General features: G+C 45.4%; 1 protein-coding gene across 1 annotated transcript in view; it reads right to left on the bottom strand.

Moving 5' to 3' along the window:
* Positions 1–241: 241 nt before the first annotated feature.
* The window catches only part of LOC139581229 (phospholipid-transporting ATPase ABCA1-like), a 47,119-nt gene continuing 23,440 nt past the window's right edge, over positions 242–23,920 (bottom strand). The window contains exons 7-37 of the mRNA XM_071410754.1: positions 23,043–23,240; positions 19,780–19,869; positions 16,178–16,421; positions 15,923–16,062; positions 15,664–15,780; positions 13,752–13,946; positions 13,068–13,273; positions 12,704–12,880; positions 12,354–12,576; positions 11,908–12,129; positions 11,135–11,339; positions 10,863–10,976; positions 10,503–10,677; positions 10,240–10,371; positions 9,825–10,102; positions 9,407–9,703; positions 9,030–9,280; positions 8,221–8,786; positions 7,776–8,060; positions 7,486–7,624; positions 7,119–7,363; positions 6,777–6,954; positions 5,878–6,138; positions 5,616–5,739; positions 5,207–5,520; positions 4,983–5,089; positions 4,601–4,877; positions 3,952–4,055; positions 2,916–3,008; positions 2,095–2,338; positions 242–1,916 (exon numbers count right to left, since the gene is read on the bottom strand). Of these exons, the coding sequence (XP_071266855.1) occupies positions 1,761–1,916; positions 2,095–2,338; positions 2,916–3,008; positions 3,952–4,055; positions 4,601–4,877; positions 4,983–5,089; positions 5,207–5,520; positions 5,616–5,739; positions 5,878–6,138; positions 6,777–6,954; positions 7,119–7,363; positions 7,486–7,624; positions 7,776–8,060; positions 8,221–8,786; positions 9,030–9,280; positions 9,407–9,703; positions 9,825–10,102; positions 10,240–10,371; positions 10,503–10,677; positions 10,863–10,976; positions 11,135–11,339; positions 11,908–12,129; positions 12,354–12,576; positions 12,704–12,880; positions 13,068–13,273; positions 13,752–13,946; positions 15,664–15,780; positions 15,923–16,062; positions 16,178–16,421; positions 19,780–19,869; positions 23,043–23,240 (6,357 nt within the window). The 3' untranslated portion in view covers positions 242–1,760. The remainder of the gene's footprint in view (positions 1,917–2,094; positions 2,339–2,915; positions 3,009–3,951; positions 4,056–4,600; positions 4,878–4,982; positions 5,090–5,206; positions 5,521–5,615; positions 5,740–5,877; positions 6,139–6,776; positions 6,955–7,118; positions 7,364–7,485; positions 7,625–7,775; positions 8,061–8,220; positions 8,787–9,029; positions 9,281–9,406; positions 9,704–9,824; positions 10,103–10,239; positions 10,372–10,502; positions 10,678–10,862; positions 10,977–11,134; positions 11,340–11,907; positions 12,130–12,353; positions 12,577–12,703; positions 12,881–13,067; positions 13,274–13,751; positions 13,947–15,663; positions 15,781–15,922; positions 16,063–16,177; positions 16,422–19,779; positions 19,870–23,042; positions 23,241–23,920) is intronic.

The raw sequence follows: 23,920 nt of genomic DNA, 5'->3' as shown, positions 1-23,920 counted from the left end.
ATCCTTGCTCTCAAAAACAATTCTGTGCGTGCAGCAAGCTGTGAGTAACATTTTTGAGTTAGTTATATAACTTTATGAGCTGGGATGTCTGTCCTGCAAATACTTTAGGTCAGAGAGTGTATAACATTTTCGCAACGTGCTCGTTAGCATTTAGTTATCATTCTCTATGGGATTTTACATTTCCTTTTTAGCATTGCTAACCTTCGGATTACAATAACTTTACAGCCATGTTGACACAAGATAAAGATTTGTTCAGTTTTATTGTGTAAATAAGTATTGTACAGAGCGAGTAACAGATATTCCCACAGCCTTTTCTCAATACATTAAAAACGTAAACGGCTATTAAATAAAGACAATTTTCTTGGTAGAACAATAAACGATTGTATACATAGTCTGTGGAAATTCCAGTGCAAAACAATTATCCAATTAACACCACAAATAAAGTGCTTGGAATGTCGAACTGGCCTCATTTCAGGCAAGCTTTGTGTTTCGAAATACTGAGACTTTTTACCCGAAGAACCACTTATTAATTTCACAATAAATGGCACTTGACTGCACCAGTCTTTGCAGACACAGGACAAGCCCACAGGTTACACTTTATGACAGAAATTCAAAACTGACTCGGCACTGTCAGCTTTGAAAAATCAATTTACATTTTGCAGACGCTCTTGTCCAGAGCGACTTACTGGAGCGTTTAAGGTAAGTGCCTTCCTTAAGGGCACAGACAGATTTGTCACCTAGTTGGCTCTGGGATTCAAACCAGCAACCTTTCGGTTACTGGCCCTATGCTCTTACCCACTAGGCTACCTGCCACCTTACAGTAGGCATTATCATGTTATTTAATTTACTATTGTCAACCCATTGAGGGGATGTTTCTGTGTTCTGCTAGTGGTTAGGCGGTGAAAATAGAGTCCTTCAAACAGTTGATTTGTCTGTCAGGGCACTGTGGTATGTATGTTGAGGTATTCATTGCAAACTGATAGTCAACAACAAAACAAATCTTTTCATTTCCTTAAAAAAAATCTATAAAATCTATTGTTTCCTTTTTTTAAAAACTGGTACAGTACTTTGCATAGTATACATTGGAAAGTGTACATAGTCTCCGATTGGTGTGTTTCAAAATGGTTGATTCCACTACATAGTAAACTACTGAACTAGAAGGAAGAACATTCATGGTTACAGTAATGCCACAATGGACTCAGCCAAACCTAATAAGAAAAATATATATATATATTGTTTATATATTCATGATCAATTTACATATATAAATAAAAAAGGCACATCTTTAAAAACAAATCAAACATAAGGAATTCAGATTGGCCATGGGAATGGTTGGGTTTCTTCATCATGTCATTCTGGTCTTGGAGCACAAAACAGAAATGTCATTGGAAGAAACCAGTTGGAATTACACAAATTAGAAAATATCGCAGTTTCCACAAAAATATACACCGCCACAGCCTAACATCTGCTGAAGCACATGATAAAATTATGGCAGTTATTCAAGTTTAATACTCTTTCTTTCTCCTTAATGACTATTGTGAGGGGCACTCTTGGGCCCCAAATCGCTTCAGCGCGAGTGAGAAACTTTGCATTGACTTGCATTGAGCTTTCCAGCCAGGCCCTTACGAGAGCAACACCTCTGGCTGAAGAATTAAAACAAGTATGAAAACACTACTGTAATAATACAGAGAAGCAAATTCTGTCCAACACTGTTTGCGGGTTTAAGTTCCAGTTTTGGGTGGAAGATGGTGTCCGTCCGCTCACACCAAGCTCTCCTTTAGCCTCTCCTCGGGTAGCTTCTCTTCAGCCTGCCGTGAGCTGAGCGGGGTAATGTCCACCACCGCCTCTTTGCGCTTTACTGAATTGTCTTTTGAGTGGTAATCGTCACTCTGGTCCTTGGCAAAGTTCACAAAAACCTGGTAGAGAAGAGACGAGAGTGTCAGCTGTCATCACTGTACATTCCAATCCGGTCTACTAATCGAAGAACATACAGAAAGATGCAAATGCATGGTGCTGTAATCCACAAGTAATCAAACTTGAACAAAAATAAGTTTTGACCACAAAGCCTTTAGCCAGCGATGGATGGCGTCTTACCTGGTCCAGTGTGGTCTGCGACACGGAGTAGTCCTCTATCCGAAGAAGGTCCTTGTTCTTGGCCAGGATGCTGAAGATGTGTGCCAGGGAGGTGAGTGAGGAGGACAGCTGGTACTGCAGCATGTTCCTGTGCTTCTCCTTCAGGGTGCTGCCAGGCAGCTTACTCTCAATGAACTTCATCACCGGCGGCAGGTCAGGGTCCGGCCCAGCCACACGCAGAATGATGGTGTAGCCGTCTCCGAACCTGGAGAGATAAAAACAAAACAAGATAATTAAGTGATAATGCTCGAGAAGTCTGTGTTTGGAGGATATATTGGCACGGGTGTTGTTAGGCCAGAGACGAAGTCGATAATGTCTAGATGCTTTTTATAGTGGAGATCAAGTTAATAAATTGCTAGGCTGATACGACAGTAGAATGCGCAGTCAGATGGAACAGAGTAAATAGGCATTCATTTACATTTTATTTAACCTTTATTTCACTTGGCAAGTCAGTTAAGAACAAATTCTTATTTACGATGACGGCCTACCAAAAGGCAAAAGGCCTCCTGCGGGAACGGGGATAAAAAAAATATATATATATATAAATAAATATAGGACAAAATACACATCACGACAAGAGAGACTACATAACGTCATAGAGTTAGCCAGTGGTAAATTGTGGAATAGACACCAGCTGGAACGTGGTTTTAACCAATCAGCATTCAGGATTAGACCCACCCGTTGTATAATCAATGGATAATTTGTGCCAATTTATTGAAAACCACAACTTTGTAGGTATTGACTTGCTTTATATGTACCCGTGAAATTATTTGTCATCTTACCTGTTCTTTAGGTGCTGAACGCTCCCCAAGCAGCGGAACCTGCCATTGACCATAATGGCCATTCTGGTGCACAGGGCCTCACATTCCTCCATACTGAAGACACAAAATGGCAGACACAGACATTAGATACAGTGTAAAGGAACTGCTGAACTATGAACCACATCTCTGCAAAGGTTGAACAGTAGCAGAACACTCAGGAAGCTATTCATGTCAACAGCATGCACAGTAAGTGGATAAGCAATACTTTAAACCATGTAAGCTACGTAGTACAAGCCAATAGGCTACATCAGGGATTGGCAACTGGGGGCCTGCATGGCCCTTGGATCAATTTTGCAACTCAGTCGGGGTCTCAGCTTACTGTTGAGAGTTAGAATAGTACGAAACACAAGGTGCAATTTCGAAATGTGGTTGTGCATCAGCAGGGTTTCTCTTGTTATGTCAGTTACTGATAGTCAATTTGCCAGCTTACATTTTTTAGATTGCTAAATTAGTTTAACTGCCAGCTAACTAAACTTGAACTACCGGCCCGGGGGGGCCCCCATTAATTTTGTTAGTCAGTCTCACTCAGATATCATATTAAAAACTGCAAACATTTCTCTCCACCCTTTGGCAAAATGTGTAGAATTGCAGGAAATTAGCTTTAAAACTGCAGCATTTTCCCTACACACCATGGCAAAATGTGTAGAATTGCACGAAATGAACAAAAAAAAACGTACATTTCTCTCTGCTGTCAAGAGAGGGGGCCACTAAAATGTTTTGCTTGCAGTGTGGGCAGGGGGAGGGGTGTGTGGGTATGCAGACACGCAAGCAACAACGGCCCCTCCTGATGAGTTCAGATATTGCTGTGGTCCCCACCCCATCAAAGTTGCCAATCCCTGGGCTACATGGTGCTAAATGAGGTTTGACTAACCGCAGCCTATACTCATACATAAGCTATGTTGCCAACCAATCAACAGCAACAACGACCATGCATTTCAAAGTATAGCAGCTAGCTTTTAGCCTAGCATGGCTGAGGTGTTAAGGTGTTTCTGGTTACCTGTGCGAGGTGAGCACCACGGAGCGTCCCTCCTTGATGACGCTGTGGATGCAGTTCCATAAGGCCCTGCGTGCTTTGGGGTCCATCCCAGTGGTGGGCTCGTCCTGTCACAAAGAGCACAGCTAGGTTGAGGTTGGCCCACAGGTTGAGCAGGAAACACACAGAGAAGACCAGCAGCAGGGGGAAGCAAGGCATCATGGCCCTGCTAGTGCTGAATTATGAGATGAGAAATGCTAAGCTCTTGATTTCTCTCTTGGTTTGTTTCTGTCTCCCTTTCCTTTTTCTCGATGTCTATCGCTCTGGTTCTGTCTCTGCCCCTCCATTTATCCTTCTCTCAGTTTGAAACAAAATCAACAGCTGATCTCTCTGCAGCCCAATAGGAGCAAAACAAAAACATGCAATTTTCCAGGAACCCTTTGAGTTGACTGTGGCGTGCAGGCGGGAGAATTGTAATCTAACCCTCGTTACACAACCCTTGCAGCTGCAATCCCCACCGGGAGAACAATTAAACACCAGTCATCTGATTTAGAGGCCCCTTGATATTTCACATTGAGGTCACTGCCAAGCTGGGTCTGATCCCTTTGTGTTAGTAACACCATGTGTTGGTGTTTACAGTTTGTGTGTGTGTGTGCTGGGACATGGTGCGTACCAGGAACACGACGGGTGGTCCTCCTATCAGGGCCATGGCGGTGGAGAGTTTCCTCATGTTTCCTCCGCTGTAGCTTCCCGCTGCCTTGTCCACATACTTTACTAGGCCCAGCTTACGGATGCCCCATTCGGCAACTTCGCACACTTCCTTCTCGGGCACGCCGCGCAGGATGGCGTAGAACTCCAGGTGCTCTCTTCCTGTCAGCAGGTCGTTGATGGCGTCAAACTGAGGGCAGTAGCCCATGTTCTGGTGCACCTCGTCTATCTCCCGCAGTATACTGCCAAATCAAAATAAGTCCGTTAGTCTCACGTTTAGACTCACTGCTGAACCTCTCTACTGTAATACCTAGGGTGAGCTCTCTGGCACAAAATGGCTGCTTCACCTTTTTCCGGCCAGGAAAGCCTCTCCACTGGTGACTATGGAGTCTCCTGTCAGCATTTTGAAGATGGTGGTCTTTCCAGCTCCGTTCACACCCAAGAGGCCAAAGCACTGAGCGAGAAGACAGAGTTAATATCAGTGTTAAAATATACAGAATGAGCTTGAAAGAGATGGCATGTCATTACATTGTGTACTTACTACTTACTAGATTAAATTATGTAATCTTACCTCTCCAGGAGGGATGCCCACACACAGGCGGTCCACCGCCGGCTTCTGCTTCCTTTTGTAGACCTTGGTGAGCTGTCGGAGCTCCAGGATGTCTCCGTGTCCCAGTCCGTTGACGATCCTCTGCCTCTCTCTGGCAACGTCCTCGTCCTCCTCGCCTACCGGAGGGAGCTTGGTGTGCAGGTTAATGGGTTTGATGCAGAAGCGGTACTGGATGAGGACGGTGATGATGAAGAAGACCACTCCTTCCACGGCCATGGCAAACAGGTTCTTGCCCACCATGTCCCATTCCAGAGGGGATCGGAAGCGATTCTCACCTGTGTACAGGAGGAGTGTGTTTAGAAAAATGTTCAGAAGACACCTCTACGTTGAATTGGATAGAGAAATGGGTCATGGGAAATGCAGTTCTTACCGAATCTTTCCAGAGCGTCGGCCATGGCCTGGTTCTTCACCATGTCGATGAGGCCTCGACCCAAACAGAAGTGAGGAAATATCAGCAAAACGTTCTTCAGGATGTCATTGATACCTCCAATCTCCTGTAGAGGGAAGAGGAGGAATATTTAACCCTTTATGTCACCAGGTTAATGGATTATTAACTAATTATATATATATTTTTTACAATATGGTTAGGATGAGCACACCACGTTATGCAGCAAATGTGTGGTGTCACTTACGTTGTTCCCAAAGAGCTCCATGACAAAGGTGGAGATGCTGCCGTTGATGCCGATGAGGATGTTGACGGAGGTGAGCACCACGTAGGCCGTGCTGGGGATCTTAAAGAAGAAGGACGCCGGGTGCATCAGAGGAGTGATAGACCAGCCATAGAGGAGCAGCAGCAGGGCCAGCACTGGCAGGTTGGTGGACGACACGTAGGCTTTTTGTTGGAAGCAGACAAAGATGATGATGACGAGCGTCGCCGGGACGATGTAGTTACACTGCAACACAAACGAGATGACAAGGTTAGCGGTCAATCAATAAAACGAATGATGTTCATGTAGCGCTTTAACAATAGTAGAAAACAGCTGCTAAATGCGCAAAAGAAACACTCAAAATGGCCGCTATTGTAAGGGGCTTAATGTAGTCGTATTCCAGGCACTCGGGAGAAGCCCATGGGAAATATTTTTTAATTTGAATTTTATTTAACCTTTTATTTAACTAGGCAAGTTAGTAAAGAACAAATTCTTATTTACAATAACGGCCTAGGAACATTGGGTTAACTGCCTTGTTCAGGGGCAGAACGACAGATTTTTACCTTGTCAGCAGGGTATACGATCTAGCAACTTTTAGGTTACTGGCCCAACGCTCTAACCACTAGGCTACCTGCCGCCCCAAATAAAGAAGAAACGTTTGAGTGGACTGAGGGAGAGGAAGAAAAACACAAAGTATGTAAACTGCTATTACATCGTGCTGACATGACTAAAATTCAAGTAAACAGTACCTTTCGCGTTGGAGTTTATATTGTAAGCTCATAGAAAGGCTAACACAGGTCGCAATTGTAAATGAGAACTTGTTCTCAACTTGCCTACCTGGTTAAATAAAGGTGAAATAAATAAAAAACACTATGCGTTCTCACCATATCCCAGATGAAGTTGGCCGTCCAGTAGAGCAGGGGCTGCACGCCGCTGATGAACTGCATGTGCTTGGCCTTGCTCACTCTCTCCTGGATGAGGAAGACTACGAAGCTGGCTGGGACGAAGGACATGGCGAAGATCACGCAGATGGACACCAGCACGTCCACTGAGGTGGTCATCCTACAGAGGAGGGGGGGTTAGGTGGTCCGTGGACACAGAAAGGTGAATATATTATGTTTGGCACACTTTTTCAAACTCCACCTTCTACTAGGCCATTTACATAAACTAGGTAAATGACTTCAGTGATGTCATTGTTCCAAGATGCCCGTGGCGTGGGTACTTACAGTGCCACCTGGGACAGCTGCTCCTTGGTGAGGTTGAGAGGGTGGTTGAAGGTGCGGATGCCAAACTTGCTGGGGTCCTGGCCAGGGGGCAGGTTGGCGCGCAGGATGCCGTTGTTCATCACGTTGAGAAAGGCTCCCATGCTGTGCCACCCCTTGTTGTTGAACCAAATCTTGACATTGTTCTTGGTGTCCAGACCATTGATGAAGCTAGACAAGCTGGCCAGGAATCGGTCCGCGGCAGCACCCTGAAGATAAAGAATGGTTTAGATTGGTTTAGATTGGTGGCAGTGATGTTGTGTTCAGTGGCAGAAACCGAGGTTCTATGAATGTGGGAATGAATGAATGAATGAATGAATGGAAGTCTCACCTTCTCCAATTCAAAAATCTTCCTCACTCGAGCGATAGCGTCATCAACCTCGCCAGCTGGGGGGAGGACCTGAGTGCTCCTGGCGCCCAATGAGAAGCCACCGTACCTAAATTCATTCACAAAGATCTTGTTGTTCAAACTGTGAAAAGATAAAATGAAGCATTATTATTGAATGTCAATTTAGGCTGGACATGTATACAAAAAGACTTGTACAACTCAATTATTGTGCATGCTATGTCATAACGCTGTTATAAGAGAGATAAAAGACATGAAATATATGAAAGTTATACCTTTTCCCAATGATCTCTGCATAGGTCTTTACTAGGTAGTCAGAGATGTTTCTCCCAGTCAGGTTTTGCAGGGTGTCTGTCTCGCTGATCTTCATCTGGGGTGGTGGCAGTCCTCCGGCTCCAGTAGGACACTCAGGGAGCATTTTTTTGCGCCCGTCACAGCTGCAGGCACATGTGGGAGACGGCTCCTCCATGGTCCAGTTGCCTGTGCGGAACAGTTCCAGAAGGCTCTCCGGAACCTCCGGTATGGTCCAGTCCTCATCACCCATCGTACAGTGAGAGTCACTGAGAGAGAGGGAGAGAGAGATTGAGAGTCCTTATCTCCAAAAGAACATTGAAAATATGTCCCTATCCGTCATCTTTATTTCCTTAAAGACAGGAGAAATGGTGCGAATGGAAACTAACAAATAGCTATTTTATGAAACCCTGACATATTGAGACTCACGTTATAGGCTGTCCTTCCATGCAACGCGTTCCAAACCCAGGGCCTTCGGTGAGGGCACTTAATAACCGCTGTGTGTTGGCATCTTCAGGGGCGTCATCACTGATGAAGAGGGACTGTTCTTCGTACATCCACGGCTGCAGCTCCAGACTGGGGTATTTTCCAAAGGGCGGGACGATTAAACTGAAGACCAGGGCGACGCAAACGAACACCGCAGGGAGCACAATCTGAGCAAAGAAACCTTTTCTGGAGCGTTGAGCATACAGGAACCTCTTCCATATCAAGGCGACAAACTGCTGCCTCGTCAGACTCCAGCCTTTCACCTGGTAGGAGCCTTTACCGTCCGAGCCGTTCAGGAAGTCTGTCTCTCTGGATTCTGGGTATGCGTCCGAGTCGTTATGGTCATTGTTGTCGTCGTCTATCTGGGGTCTAAGGCAGCTCTGGTGGTCTCCACCAAAGGCATTTCCTCCACCAAAAGCATGATGTATGCGACGTCTGGGCATGGGGAGGGTACCGTCAGAGGGGAGTTCAGTGTCTACTCCATTGTCCTCTGCCACTTTCAGGAAAATCTACAAGGACGAGATATAAAAAATAGGAATCAAACACACTATACCCCATAGGCTCACAGCCAGGGTTGCCATGTTCTCGATTTTCCTGACATTTTGTGCTACTTTGAAAACTATGTTGTGGGTATAACATGTATTGGTTGTGGGTGGCGGGTTTTTGGGCTATTTCTAAAATGTTAAGCCCTTTCAGGAAAAGCACACTATGTAAATCCAACACATGATCTATTCAACAATCAATTCCAGTACCTCTTCCAGGGTGGTGTCGGAGACGCCGTAGCTGGAGATGCCTAGGTCGGGGAGACGGTCGTCCATGTCCTTGAAGAGCTCCACGAAGGCGCCGTCCTTGGCTGCGCCATAGGGCAGTATGTAAGTGAGCTCGTGGCCCAGGTCTTCCACCATGCGGGCGGCTGGGACATGCTTGAAGATCAGGCTGGAGATCAGGGAGACATCGGGGGGCACGAAGGCACTTTCACAGATGGATGCAGCCTGGGCAGTTTCTATGGGTTGCACAAAGGTTGAGTGTCATAAACAAAAGGTCATTCATATGACAACATACCATGCTGTATTGCAATGGCCTATTTCCTTTGCCATAGGATTATGACGATGATGTGTCAAATGCTTACCGATGGTGGCCGCTTCGCTCTCGTGTTCGCTGCCAAGGCCTGCGTCAGAGCTGCTCTCAGAGGGACAATCTTCCTCCTTCTTAGTGAAGGAGACGGTGCTGGAGGAATTGTGGAAGGAGCTGAGGGAAGGTTCTGGGCCCTTCTTGACCAGGGTCAGATAGTAGCCTGTACCTAGCTGGTTCTTCAGGAAGAGGGAGGAGCCCACGCAGCAAAGCTTGCCATGGGAGATTATGGCGATGCGGTCGCCCAATATGTCCGCCTCATCCATGTGGTGGGTGGAGAGGATGATGGTACGACCTAGAGAGTAGCAGGGAAACAGTCAGTTACCACACAGAACTCCCCAACAGCTAAATGGTTTCATTTCTTCAGACGTTTCTTAAGCATAGATGATAAAAATAGGTAAAGATTTAGTGGTTACCTTGACGATAATGGAGCAGGAGGTCCCAGATGCCCCGGCGGGCGTAGGGGTCGACCCCAGCGGTGGGCTCATCCAGAATCACAACCTTTGACCCGCCGACGAAGGCCAGAGCCACAGAGAGCTTCCTCTGCATCCCTCCGGACAGTGTGCTGGTCTTGGAAGTGCGTTTGTGCGGCAGGCCAGTGTCTATCAGGATCTGTTCGATCTCAGACTTCACCTGTTCCTTAGATAGACCCTTCAGACGAGCGTAAAACCAGATGTGCTCCTCGACGGTCAGCCTGGTCAAAGCCCAAAAACATCACACAACAACTACTCATAAGAAAACAATTTAACTATTTACTTAAATGCTTTTGGTCATTTAGAATTAACTCTCTGTAACAACTGGTGGTTAATATGATAGATTGGGAACACTTACATGCTGAAGAGAACATTGTGCTGTGGACAAACGCCCAGACTCTGTCGAATAGCGCTCAGCTCCGATCGGATGTCTTTGCCCATGATGTAAGCAGTGCCAGAGGTAGGGGGAAACAGTCCCGTTAGAATCGACCTGAATCAGACAAAGGTGCAAATATTAGATTACTCCATTAAAATTGTATCAACTTAACATTCAACTCAATTGTGGGCTTTTGTGTGGGCTTTTGTTCACAGATGGAACTACTTGTGCGTTATTGCATTTACATGGTGGTGGTTTTCCCTGCTCCGTTGTGGCCCAAGAAAGAGGTGATCTGTCCCTCGTAGAAGCCCAGAGTCAGCCCGTCCACAGCCAGCTTCTTCCCGTGCGGGTACACCTTGACTAGGTTCTCTATGAAGACTCCAGGTTTCAGGTGGGCTGGCTCTTCCTCTATACAGACAGCTGGAGACACAACACAATGTATATCAAATGGGGTACAATGACCATCCCGTTTTCCTTTCCTTGAAAACACACATAACTACTCAAATGAATTCGCTCTCACAACCGCACCACATTTTGTGCCGGATCTATATCGCCACCTTGTGGATACTCAGTTGCTCTGCATCAGCGTTAAATCTGGGTTTTACCTTCACAGTTCCTTCTCTTGTTCTGACTGAAGTCAGTCTTCCTGTTATCTCCTTCTCCAAACCAGTAGGACTTGGTGAAGAGGAAGTACCAGGGCCTGGGAATACCATATTGACCTGAAGGAGACCACAATAAACACATACATTTAGACAACGCCGACAACAAAACAATGCAACACAAAACAAAACAATGGAAATGGCCTCAACATAAGCCCATCAAAATGGGACCATAACGGATCCATTATGGTGGAACCGTTCAGTTCACGGACACCTACCGGGGAAGACGGACTCGATGTACCAGGTCATCACCATGTAGAGGAAGGAGTCAAAGTACATCATGAGGATGGCGGTGGTCAGGCTGAAGTCATCCTCCTCCATGGGGCTGTTGAACAGGTTGTTCCATTGGATGCCGATGCCCTGCTCTTCGAACAGGGCAAAGTACTCACAGCCAAAGCCAAAGGCCACCGGGGACAGCAGGCTCTGTGTAGAGAGAGAGAGAGAGAGAGAGAGAGAGAGAGAGAGAGAGAGAGAGAGAGAGAGAGAGAGAGAGAGAGAGAGAGAGAGAGAGAGAGAGAGAGAGAGAGAGAGAGAGAGAGAGAGAGAGAGAGAGAGAGAGAGAGAGAGAGAGAGAGAGAGAGAGAGAGAGAGAGAGAGAGAGAGAGAGAGAGAGAGAGAGAGAGAGAGAGAGAGAGAGAGAGAGAGAGAGAGAGAGAGAGAGAGAGAGAGAGAGAGAGAGAGAGAGAGAGAGAGAGAGAGAGAGAGAGAGAGAGAGAGAGAGAGAGAGAGAGAGAGAGAGAGAGAGAGAGAGAGAGAGAGAGAGAGAGAGAGAGAGAGAGAGAGAGAGAGAGAGTTGTTTAACATCACATGCAACACCAATGCCAATAAGATGCTGAGCCTGAAGCCCAAAAAGTCAGTGATGTGCCAAAAGAAGAAAAAAGCTTCCCTATTTGTAGTGACCTTGTACTTAATGACAGCGGCTCCTCTCATAAAATGTACCGTGGACAACCACCAACTCAAAAACTCGACTAGATATAAAAGCATGACTCACAGCGACTATTTTTGCCCCAAAGCCCACGTAGTCCTGCCAGGCCACACAGAGGACGTAGGGCAGGTAGAGGGTGAAATAGATGATACCCCCACAGGCCGCCGCCAGGTTGGCACGGGCAAACATGGTGCTGATGAGGAAGCACTGCATGATGGTTACCACGGCGAAGGAACCCAGGAACAGGAAGATGACACCGGGGTCACTGTAGGGCAGCAGGTTCCCCATCTGATAGTAGGAGAGCGAGAAGAGGATGCTCAATGGTTAGTTCATAGTTGGGATGAGCGTGGTACAATTATTGCGAGAGAAAATTCACTGTCTGATCGAGTCAAGGCTCACGTCAACATGAAATATCGATAAAGGCTATTATCACTGAAACATTGCAATACTGATATCAGTGAAATAGCGCAATACAAAACATTGTCTTCATGCTAAATCCTGGTACGCAGCACCTTGAGCAGCACCACCAGCAGACTGGCGGAGATGAGCAGGGGGATGAGGCTGCTGATGAACCAGCTGAACCACAGGATGCCGTTGTCCAATCCCATGATCCTCATGGTCTCCTTGAGCCTCGCCTCCTTCTCGTAAACCACACTCTTGATGATGATGGCCACAGAGTACATCCAGGCCAGGGTCATGAAGAGGGGCATGGAGCGACTCATCACCCGCAGGAAGCTGGTCAAAGGAGGAAATGGAAGCCATTTTGAAGCCTTGAGGTTAAGCTTGTGGTATGCTGCCGTTCAAGACAGATTCCAGGTCTAAAGGCGGTGAATAAGGTCAAATCCTGCTCGGTGTGACTCACATGTCGTCCACGTAGCAGGGGTAGGGCATCTGTTGGATGTAGACTCCCGTCTTCTCCTTGGCGCCAGTCACTACCGTGATGATGCTGTGTTCGATGATGTCCTGGAGGTAAGAGAAGCCGCCCCAGATGTAGCGCAGGTCCTCAAAGGGGTCGGCACGAGGACCGGGGTCCCAATATCTGTAAGGAGAGAGCAAAAGCAATGTTCACATCAAATTATTATTTTACCAACAAAACAAAAATAATTGAAAGTGACCCCTCTCCACAACAAACAAAGTGAATGTTCAAAATGGACCCAATGGCACAGACATAAAACACTGTCCAATACATCTAGTAGGTAGATTGGGAAGCTTTGAATCAACATTACCCGTCTTTGATCTTGTTGGTGCGCTCCACATTATCAATGTCCATGCGGATCTTGTAGTTGACAATGGCCGGCAGTTCAGAGCTGTTGGCCTCAATGTCGGGAAACACGATCCCCGCCCAGAACTTCCTGTCGTCCAGGAGTGCCATGGATTTGTTGACCATCCTTTCCTCGTTGGCCACGGGCTCCATCTTATCCAGGTTTACACACTGTAAACAAACAAACACATCCGTTAAAGGCCTATCCTCATCTGGTCTTGGCCAGGACTACTGAGTGTGCTGTTTTCCATTGAAGCAGATCCATTCACATGCTGAAAGGAGGGATGGGGAGGCTTTAAATGGAGAGTTCGTCAAGTTCATAGCTAGCTGGTCCAACTGTGTTTTTATTTGTAATTTCCCTTTATACAGAGGAAGAGGTTGGGACAAAGAAAAAATGGCTGCCACTGACTACTGTTTCCTCAGAGAGGGCTATGGCTGGAATGAAAACCTTCAGAACCAAAGCTCTGGTCCAGTTTCACTTGATGCAGAAGTATGTATTGCAGAAGGTGCTGAATAGTGATTTCACCAGAAAGGGATTTTTTTTTCTGGGACTGAGAAAGTGACTAAGAGATACAGACAGACAAAGACGATACAGACAACGACGGAGACAAACGGACAGACATACAGGCGGAGAAAGAGAGACACTGACCTCCATGAAGCGGGATATGCTCATGATGGCCTGGTCCGTCTCGTTGAAGACTTCCCTCCAGGTGAAGGCGGTGCCGTGGGGACGTGTGTCCTCTGAATGTTTGGTCAGGAAGTTGGAGACATCCTCCACGGTCCACTCTGTGCCCGCCAGTTGGGAGGTGAAGAACCTGGCGGTGCCATTGTTCTTCAGTAGGGTCTGGGAGAGAGGGAGGAAGAGCAGGAAAGTAGCTGTGAGTAGCTGAGGACTTTGTGGCACCCTCCCGCATCCCTCCACAAGATGCCAGTGTTGACCATCTGAAAGGGCTGCTCACCACCACGTTACTTTATAATCATGTATTTTCTTGTTTTGCTATGTTACCATGTCATGTCCTGGGTGTGTCTCTGAGTTACTATGTACTGATGCCATTCCAAACTCATTTCAAAGGCGCCCTACAAGGGTAACATAGAGTGCCTTCAGAAAGTATTCACACCCCTTGACTTTTTCCACATTTTGTTGTGTTACAGCCTGAATTTAAAATATATTACATTGAGATTTTGTGTCACTGGCCTACACACAATACCCCATAATGTCAAAGTGGAAATGCGAAAAGCTGAAATGTCTTGAGTCAATAAGTATTCAACCCCATTGTTATGGCAAACCTAAATAAGTTCAGGAGTCAAAATGTACCAAACAAATCACATAATAAGTTGCATGGTCTCACTTTGTGTCCAATTATTGTGTTTAACGTGATTTTTAAATGACTGCCTCATCTCTGTACCCCACACATACAATTATCTGTAAGGTTCCTCAGTCGAGCAGTGAATTTCAAACACAGATTCAACCACAAAGACCAGGGAGGTTTCCCAATGCCTCGCAAAGGGCGCCTATTGGTAACTGGGTAAACAGACATTGAATATCCCTTTGAGCATGGTGAACCGGTACAGAGTCAATGTGCGGGGGCACCGGTTAGTCGAGGTAATTGAGGTAATATGTACATGTAGGTAGAGTTATTAAAGTCACTAGGCATAGATAATAACAAAGTAGCAGCAGTGTAAAAGGGGGGGGGGGGGCAATGCAATTAGTCTGGGTAGCCATTTGATTAGATGTTCAGGAGTCTTATGGCTTGGGGGTAGAAGCTGTTTAGAAGCCTCTTGGACCTAGACTTGGCGCTCCGGTACTGCTTGCTGTGCGGTAGCAGAGAGAACAGTCTATGACTAGGGTGGCTGGAGTCTTTGACAATTTTTAGGACCTTCCTCAGACACCGCCTGGTATAGAGGTCCTGGATGGCAGGAAGCTTGACCCCATGCCAAATCTTTTCAATCTCCTGAGGGGGAATAGGTTTTGTCGTGCCCTCTTGATGACTGTCTTGGTGTGCTTGGACCATGTTAGTTTGTTGGTGATGTGAACGCCAAGGAACTTTGAAGCTCTCAACCTGCTCCACTACAGCCCCGTCGATGAGAATGGGGGCGTGCTCGGTCCTTGAGTATACCAAACATTAGGAACACCCCCCCCCCTTTGCCCTCAGAACAGCCTCAATTTGTCTGGGGGTTTTCGCTCCTCCTTTGTACTTGATTGATGAATTAAGGTCATTATTTAGTTTAAAAAACTCCCCTCACCTGGTTGTCTAGGTCTTAACACTAAGCCCTCCATGGAATGAGTTTGACACCTCTGGTCTTGCCTATTCACCCTCTGAATAGCACACATGCACAATCCATGTTTCAATTGTCTCAAGGCTTAAAAATCCTTCTTTAACCTGTCTCCTCCCCTTCATCTACACTGATTGAAGTGGATTTAACAAGTGACATCAGTAAGGGATCATAGGTTTTACCTGGTCAGTCTATGTCATGGAAAGAGCAGGTGTTCCTAAAGTTTTGTACACTAAGTGTAAGTGTGATGTTGGCTGTATAAGAGACAACAGATAAGTCAGACATACCCTTACTAGGTCCATCTGTTCGCTACTCTCCATGAAGGTCCAGGCCTTGGGCCTCACCTCCTCCCACATGCCCCCCAGCTCTCTGAGGACCCCCAGCTCCTGGAACGTTTTGTTCACCTGCGGAAGAGGGCGAGAGTGGGACAGTTAGTGTTCTGCTTAAGACAAGCTAAAGTAAAACTACTACTTAACACCGAAATGAACTCTGGATGAAGTGCAGCAATGTGCTGTAGCTAAGTTGTATAATATTACTGATACCCACCTCGTGGATGATCTTCTGTGTGGCGGGAGTGGCAGGGGTATATAGGATCTTGCCCATGAGCAAAGGCTTCAGGGCCTGCCAGATCATCCTGGATACAGGGCTGGACTCCATGTTCCTCATCATTGCATTGCAGTATGGAGCTGCAGGAGTCACAGAAGGAACAATGACGTCCAGTCTAGACCAGGATGTCACAACAATCCTCAAAACAGTTTTGGCAATCAGGGAATAGATAACCACGAAGAAGAAGTTGCTTACTGGATGCGTTGTCGTAGGCAGAGATAGGTTCCTCCCCGTCGGTTGTGTTGTGGTTGCCGAACAGGGCCTTGTAGTTGCTGTCCTCGTACCAGTTGAGGGACTTGATCTTTAGTCCGCCGCCCTCGGGGTGGCCACAGACGATGCGCGACACGGCCTGGTACATGTGGCTGGGGGAGGACGTGGCGTTCTCAGTGAGGAAGATGATCTCGTTACGCAGGTCGCTCCAACTCTTCATGCTGGCCAGCTAATTTGGACACAAGGGGTTGTGATGTTAGCAAATGGGGTCAGGGGGTCATCTTGTAGGATGCAGGTGGGACTGTGACCTGGATTTGGAGCAGTTCATTGTGATTCGAGACCAGCTTGTTGACATGGATACATATTGTTATGAGGCAACTTGTCAATGTGATGGAATTACTTCCTGTATGTGGACAGATGGATACTTCAGGCTTCACATTCTACATATGACCTCAACACAGCCATGCAAAAACCATCATCAATCACACCCCCTTGTCTATTAATGCTTTATTGATCTATTATGCTATTGGCTACCTTGGTTCTTAGTTCGGCTTACCAGAGCATTTTACAACAACTTAATTTTGCTGCCTTGCATTTCTGGTCACAATTTGATTTTGATACCGGATTATAAAAAGGTAGAGACTCTGAGAAGACTAGGAGCATTGAAAACACAACAACAGATCTCACAAGAAGCCTGAAAAGCTTGTGTGCTAACTGTCCTAATTCCCCGTAATGCCCAACACCTTGTAACAACATTAACACAATACAGTACTAACAAATGTACACTCTTACGTCTGCACAGAAAAGCTAGAATCTTTTGTGGCAGATTTGACATTCTACGTTGGCCCTCTTCTCTCTCACTCTCTATTTCTATCCTTATTTTTCTCTCTCTCTAACGCTGATATCCTCACCCAGCATGAGGAAACAAGGAAAGTCAGGATTAAGAGAACCAAATAAGTGCTTGAGGGAAAAGATGACTCGGTCATTCATCAGTGAGGCAGAGGAGGAGAGAGGTGATACCGACTGGCGACTCTCCCAGAGTCTAGTTGACCATGTGGTCACATACATGCCAGTCAGGCCCTTCCATCTCCTCCCCTTCCCTCCTCTTCGTACAGATGGACCTGACTCAGCCTGGCCACATCAGCAAGAAGGCAGTCACATGCTTCCAATTTAGCCCGGGCAACGCGCACGCACCGCGCGTGTGTGTGTGTGTGTGTGTGTGTGTGTGTGTGTGTGTGTGTGTGTGTGTGTGTGTGTGTGTGTGTGTGTGTGTGTGTGTGTGTGTGTGTGTGTGTGTGTGTGTGTGTGTGTGTGTGTGTGTGTGTGTGTGTGTGTGTGTGTGTGTGTGTGTGTGTGTGTGTGTGCGCGCGCGCGCGCGAGAGATGCGGGGGAAACAGCTGTACACACTGAACTCTCACACAAACAGTCATAACCATATGACAGCAGCTCTGGACCCCTCTAGAGGTGTCTGTGGGGGGTTGGTTAAGGTAGGAGGGGCCATACCCCAACATAACCCCATGGTAATGTGCCAAACCAGGACAAGTCATTGTGTCTCAGAGTTTCTTGACATCTTCAGATACATTGTTGGGCTTAGCAGAGAACAAAGAACAACAACGTTTGTGTTTACAGAGTGCTGGAGTTGTTTTAGAAACTCTTAAGTGTAATTGCCCTAAAGACTGTACACCATACATAGCTTATGACATGGGTATGCAGCTGCAACATACAGATGTAGGGTCTTAATTTGATCACTCTTTTTGTTGTTGAGAATTTTCATGCACTGCAGGAAATGCTAACTTGTACTGTATTTGAGTTTTAAAAAGGCGTATATAGTTTGTAATTTACACTTAGAAATGTCTGACTTGATTTGCCCTCACAAAAAATGTATCAGCCCCTACTAAAATGTCCATTCATTATAATCCACCTAATAATTCACATTTCCTGTAGCTGCAGGATTATGTTCCTGCTGTAGCAAACTGGCTCAGAATATGATCCCACATCTGTATTGGTTTGCGAACATAAGAATCAAGGTATACTTATAGGGGTTATTCTTATTGATTTGATTGATTGATTTAAGTAAATGTTATTATTGTAAGTAAAGGGTAATTCCACGATAACAGAATGATGCTGCGACTGAATATTTTACAAAAACATATTTACATGAAGAACAGCGCAGATGCCAAGTTTGGTAACAGAATGGCGGTTTGTGCTGTTTGTGCCGTCATTCACTTACCAAACTTTGCATCTGCACTGTTCTTCAAGCAAATGTGTTCTTGTGAAATTCTCGGTGGAAATTATTAAAAGTCGTCATTGTGCATAGAGTCGTATGGTTCGTTTAACTTTGCAATCATTGCTTTTGTTTGGCATACATTTTAAAGCGACACAAATCTGAGTCTTAGCATCACTCTTACTGTGGAATTGCCCCAAAGTATTCAACAGAGCACTGATTGGTTGAGAAAACACAGCCAACATACTTGGGTAAGGTCGAGCGAGTCTTAAAACCTCCTGGTGGTTGTCATAGGGGCATGCATTCACCTCGTAGTGTAAATCAGTCAACTTGAGTCAATTTTCCTTTGGGTAAATGCTGACCAGCCCGCTAACTTGTTTAGAAAGCCTGTCCTCTTTGTTCAGCTGTTCCCAGTCATCTATCTCCCAAGGAAAAAAAGGAGCTTTTCTATCTGGACTCAGAGACACTGGATACCTATACAGTTACTGCCAAGTCACTTACAAGGGCCTTTTTCTACTGCTGTGGAGGAGAGTAGAACTGACAAAGCAAGAAAATAGCGAGAACACATAGCAAGAATAGAGAAATTCTCCTGTTCAAACTGAAACATAGAAATGTGTCAGACCTACAAGTACCAGACTTCATAGAAATAGGTGTAGTGCCTCCATCCCATTCTGTTTATCTCTTCACATGAGAAAACTGTGATTATCATCACATTAGAACATTGATAAACAGTTGCCCTCGACATTTAGCTGTGGCTCAAACGTCTAGGGGACAATTCCAAACAAATCTAAACAAATTGGGTCAGAAGGTTATCAGGCAACAAACAGGAGGGAGTTGAAGGGGGCAGAAAAACATTACATACAGTTTTAGTCCAGCCTCTACTTCCTTATGCTGTGGAGCTTCAAAGAAGACCAGATGCAAGAAGTACAGTAAGGGGAAATGAGGTCGGGGAGGGGGGCTCTTGGCGGCCATCTTGTAATGATGGGATAAAGAAACTCCATTGATGTTTTCATCCTATACATCTAAGGTTCTGTCTGTGGCCCTGCCAAGAGTAACCTGCTTCGCTGCTGACCCAAGGTAGGGGAGCTCATTATGGTCGACATAAAACAAAACATGGACAAAATACCAGGAAATGCACTTGGCTACGAGGGGGCTTATTCTGTGGGTCTCCGTCTGGTGACACATCGAACAACTGATAATGCTTCTAAATGACGAGGTTAACCTCAATAACCGTAATGACCAAATGTAAGACCATAACCATTTTCAATGCATGAGAGAGCCTGCTAGGAAATGAGGCAGCAGCGGCAGAAAACGTTCTAGTTGTCAGAAATGTGTTTAGTGTATTGAAGAGAGTGATGCCCACCTCAATGGCCAGGGACCCCAGGCTCTCCAGAAGGTTGTCTGTAGCCTCAGCCACTTGCTGGACAGCTTCAGGGTCAGCCCTCACATCTTTCTGTAGGGGGGAAGGAGCGAAGAAGTGTCAATTCACACACACATACAGTCGAAAAGACGAACAGCGACAGTCTGTCGGTTCCAAAACACCCCCACAGTCCCCTAACACATATTTTCACAGGAAGACCCTTTCAATAAGGGTTATACAGTATGCAGTCATTTTCCCAAACAAACTATTAGCTTGCGTTGTGTGCTATTGAATCTCCCTGCAACACTGAATGGACATCGGAAGAAGAAACTTAACAGCAACGTTTTGAACTGCTCTTGGAAACCCTGTGAACTGTTTTGATTTAATAGCACCCTGCAAGTCTTGTCGTCTTGTTTACCATGTCTTGTTCCCTAAAGGCTACAAAAACAGTAACCATAAGAAGGACACAAACACACTGTTTGTTATCATTTGAATAGGGAAACTGACCGCTGTGGCATGTCAAAATGGGGACAGGCATCACATAATAACACGTTGCCATACACTCTTCCATGTTGATCATTGTGGGCAGTCATACTGTATCTGAATGATAAGGTGATACAATCCTAAGCACTTTTATATATAACAAATCACACTTCTCTGACTGATTTCCTGGAACCTTGTTCACAAGCTGTCAACATTACGCAAGATGCCCTTGATCATGCAATTTCTAACCGTTGGAATTCAATGAATGGTCTACTCTCTGGGCAAAATTACCATATTGCAAGGATGTTAATGATATATTTCCCGGGCACTGGTGCTAAGGTATCTAATTAAAAGTTACCTTTGTAAACTATGACTCAGAGAAAAGTGATACTCGTGAATGACTAACGTTTAAAGATTGAGGCCAAATCCTCTATTTGACGGCAGTTCGTTTTCAAACGTATCTCCAGAGTTGGGTGGACAGGGACAAGCAACAACATGCCTCCACCTACGCTTACCCCCTTCTTTCTGAGCCTCTGCTTTTCCCCGGGCCCCTAAGCTTTGTTTGGTTCTCGGCACTGTGCACGTCAGTGAATTAGGTCACCTGGCTCTGGTCTTCAGTGGAGAAAAACAACCATGGGAGGGGGGCTTTGTGGTGGGACAGTATTTTGTGTATCTGTTGTGATGAGAATTGACCCTCGCCACTATATCAACTAGCTACGAGGGAGGGTTAAGGTCCCCTTTCCAAAGTCCCTAAAGGTGTCAGCATGCTTCAGTTCGGCCGGCGCCCTTAAAAGACATTTTATGCATTTTTTGTTTTTTTTGCAATCCCCTCCCTCTCAGAGAACGTTTCTGATTTGCTGATAAAATCAGTTCAACTCATTTGGGCCGTCCCCGCCTTGCTGGGTGGCCTCTGTTGGTTTCACAGCTCCTCTAGAAGCAGCAGATTTTTAGAAGGGGCCATAAAACAACTAGAGTTCTGATCAATAGGGTCTGCCCAAAGCCACGTTAATTAACCCCAGACAAATGTCAACGTAACCCATGGCTATACGACCCTGTGGCCAGGTGGCAACAGAGCTCTAAATTAAACTAAATGTTTATTGGTAGCACCGGAGTACAACATAAAATTTAGGGGCATCAGAAAAGCTTATTTTTTTTCATTGATTGAGATCAAGTCTATATTGGGCCCATGTGAATTCTAGCTACTTTTTAAGCACATGCTGAGCACTTGAAACTATTAACTCTGGAAAGATTTTGTTTAAAAGGCAAACATTTTGAAACAAATACCTGTCACTGAAATGACAAAGTAATTTGTTGAATATTATATTTCTACCTTTTGTAAAAGCACTGTTTTCCTATTGAGAAGCACTACGTTGAAAAACTGTAGCATTGTCTCTTCAAGAACATCAAGAGATCAGTCATTCAGTCCTTTATTGCAGTGGTCACAAACTTTTTCTGTGTCAAAATGCAGGTCGAGATCTACTGCACATATTTGTTTTTAACATGACTTAGAAAACATAAGCCTATGCAACATTAACCTATTAAAAACAGGTTTCTGCAGCAGGCTATAGGTTATAGTAGGCTATAGTAGACTATAGGCCCAATACATTATCATCGCATATTGGCTATGCTTGAATTGCCCTGCCAACGTTATTGTTCTCAGACCATTTAAAAATGAAGGTATGATCACACCGGTAATAGATCAGTTGTTGTATTACTTGTGACTGAGGCACAGCTGAGTGATCAAACATTGAAATAATGATTTTTATTTTATTGAACTAATTGGGCCTGCATCTGATGGTCAGTTTCAGTTTCCCTCAGCTCTGCTGAGACTGACCGTGACCAAAAAGGGGACACGGTCTTCCAGCTGATGGCGAAACTCGATTCTCACCACATTATTTCTGCCTCATCCACAAATTCATGTTGTTACTCTTATGACAAGAGAAAGTGAAATATTCCTTGATAGTCAAGTAGACACAAGCCGCTAATACTAATAATGTAGGCCTTTCGAAACACTTTGATATTCATTGCAGCTACAGTGTTGGCTGAAGCACATTTTATGGCTTCTTCATGTAATTATACAACAGGTGGGTCTAATCTTGAATGCTGATTTGTTAAAACCGCATCCCAGCCGGTGTCTATTCCACATAAAAATGTAAACATGAACTCACTCATAAAAACAGCTTCAGTCTCTCTCGTCATGGTTTTAAAGTTTTGAAATATCACAATATTAACTTTGCTGTGCGCTCGACTGGCCAGCCGTAGGCCAATAGGTGCACTTGATTTGCTCTACGTGTCCGCAGAGTATTGCGCTCGACTCGGAGGCAGCGGGACAGAAAAATGTAATCATAACTACAATTATTCTGGGTGATTTTATTTGTAGTCGCACTGGTGCTCCCATATTAAAATGTCAGGTTGCTCAGCAAAATATTTAGGAGCATATGCGACCTTTGAGCCCTGGGTGGCAATAACCTAGAAAATATGTGGAAAACCTCTGACAGGAGGAACATCTCTTATGTGGTGTGTATAGTTCGTAATGGGATCTTCTGACATTTCTATGCTAAAACTGACCATCTGACTGTAGATCAGTGTCTCGGGCTAACTTCTACCTCAAATCAAATCAAATTGTATTGGTTGCATACACATATTTAGCAGATGCTATTGCGGGTGCAGCAAAATGCTTGTGTTCCTAGCTCCAACAGTGCAGTAATATCTAACAATACACAACAATCTAAAAAGTAAAAGAATGGAATTAAGAAATAGGCCTAGAGCCCATTTGTGCTTACCCGTATTGGTTTGAGGAAGTCCAGGTTGTTGAGGAAGTGGCTTTCTGCTTGGTTGAGCCAGGAGCCTGGGGACCGGCAGAGGATCTCCTGGACCAGACTGGACACCTCGCTGTCTGCGATGGTCACAAAGTCCTCCACACTGGTGCCATTGCTTTTGCACATGTCCCTCAGGTGGACACCGAAGCCTTTGACCAGCACCTGGAGAGGGAAGGGGAGAAGGGTCGATGGGTAATGTAACAATGACTAAAGACAGGTAGAGAACAGTATTTCTCAACCCTCCAAAGTTGCACATTTTTCATTCATCTAAGCAGATGTGCTCGTGCAGGGTTCTAACAAAAACGTGAAACACGTAATCTTGGGGGTACTGAAAGAACGGAATTGAGAAACACACATGGGATAAGGCCGTGTGACTTTGGAGTTGCATGCATGTTGTTATCTCGGGGCTGGATACCACGGCGCAATATTACAACCTGAATTGTTTACATACTGTATCTAGATTCCCATTGCTTCATGTTGCTGCTGGATTGTGTGTGTAATGTGAGGGCATTGTCACGATCAAATTGTTGTCATCCATTTAGCTGAAGAATAAGGCCTAGTTGAGATTATTTCCACATAGGCCTACAGCGGGAAATCATAACAGGAGACCTTGAACCTTTAAAATATCTTTAACGGGGGGGGGGGGAGAGAGAAAGAGAATAGGAAAAACCAGATGGCGGTTTCTAAAACTGTGAATGAAAACAAATATATCTTCATGTTTTTGAGGAGAGAACAAGGACAGTGGAAGAGGATGTCTTAGTCTCTCCGGTGGTGGAGGTTATAGTACTAGCCCTTTGGTGTATTCCCTGCTTCATCACATTCAAACACCGCAGTAGACCATT

This window comes from Salvelinus alpinus, chromosome 7 (assembly GCF_045679555.1).
Source record: "Salvelinus alpinus chromosome 7, SLU_Salpinus.1, whole genome shotgun sequence".
NCBI classification, from domain to species: Eukaryota; Metazoa; Chordata; class Actinopteri; order Salmoniformes; family Salmonidae; genus Salvelinus; species Salvelinus alpinus.
Note: the sequence above shows the minus strand (reverse complement) of the source record. Positions and strands in the feature narration are given on the sequence as shown.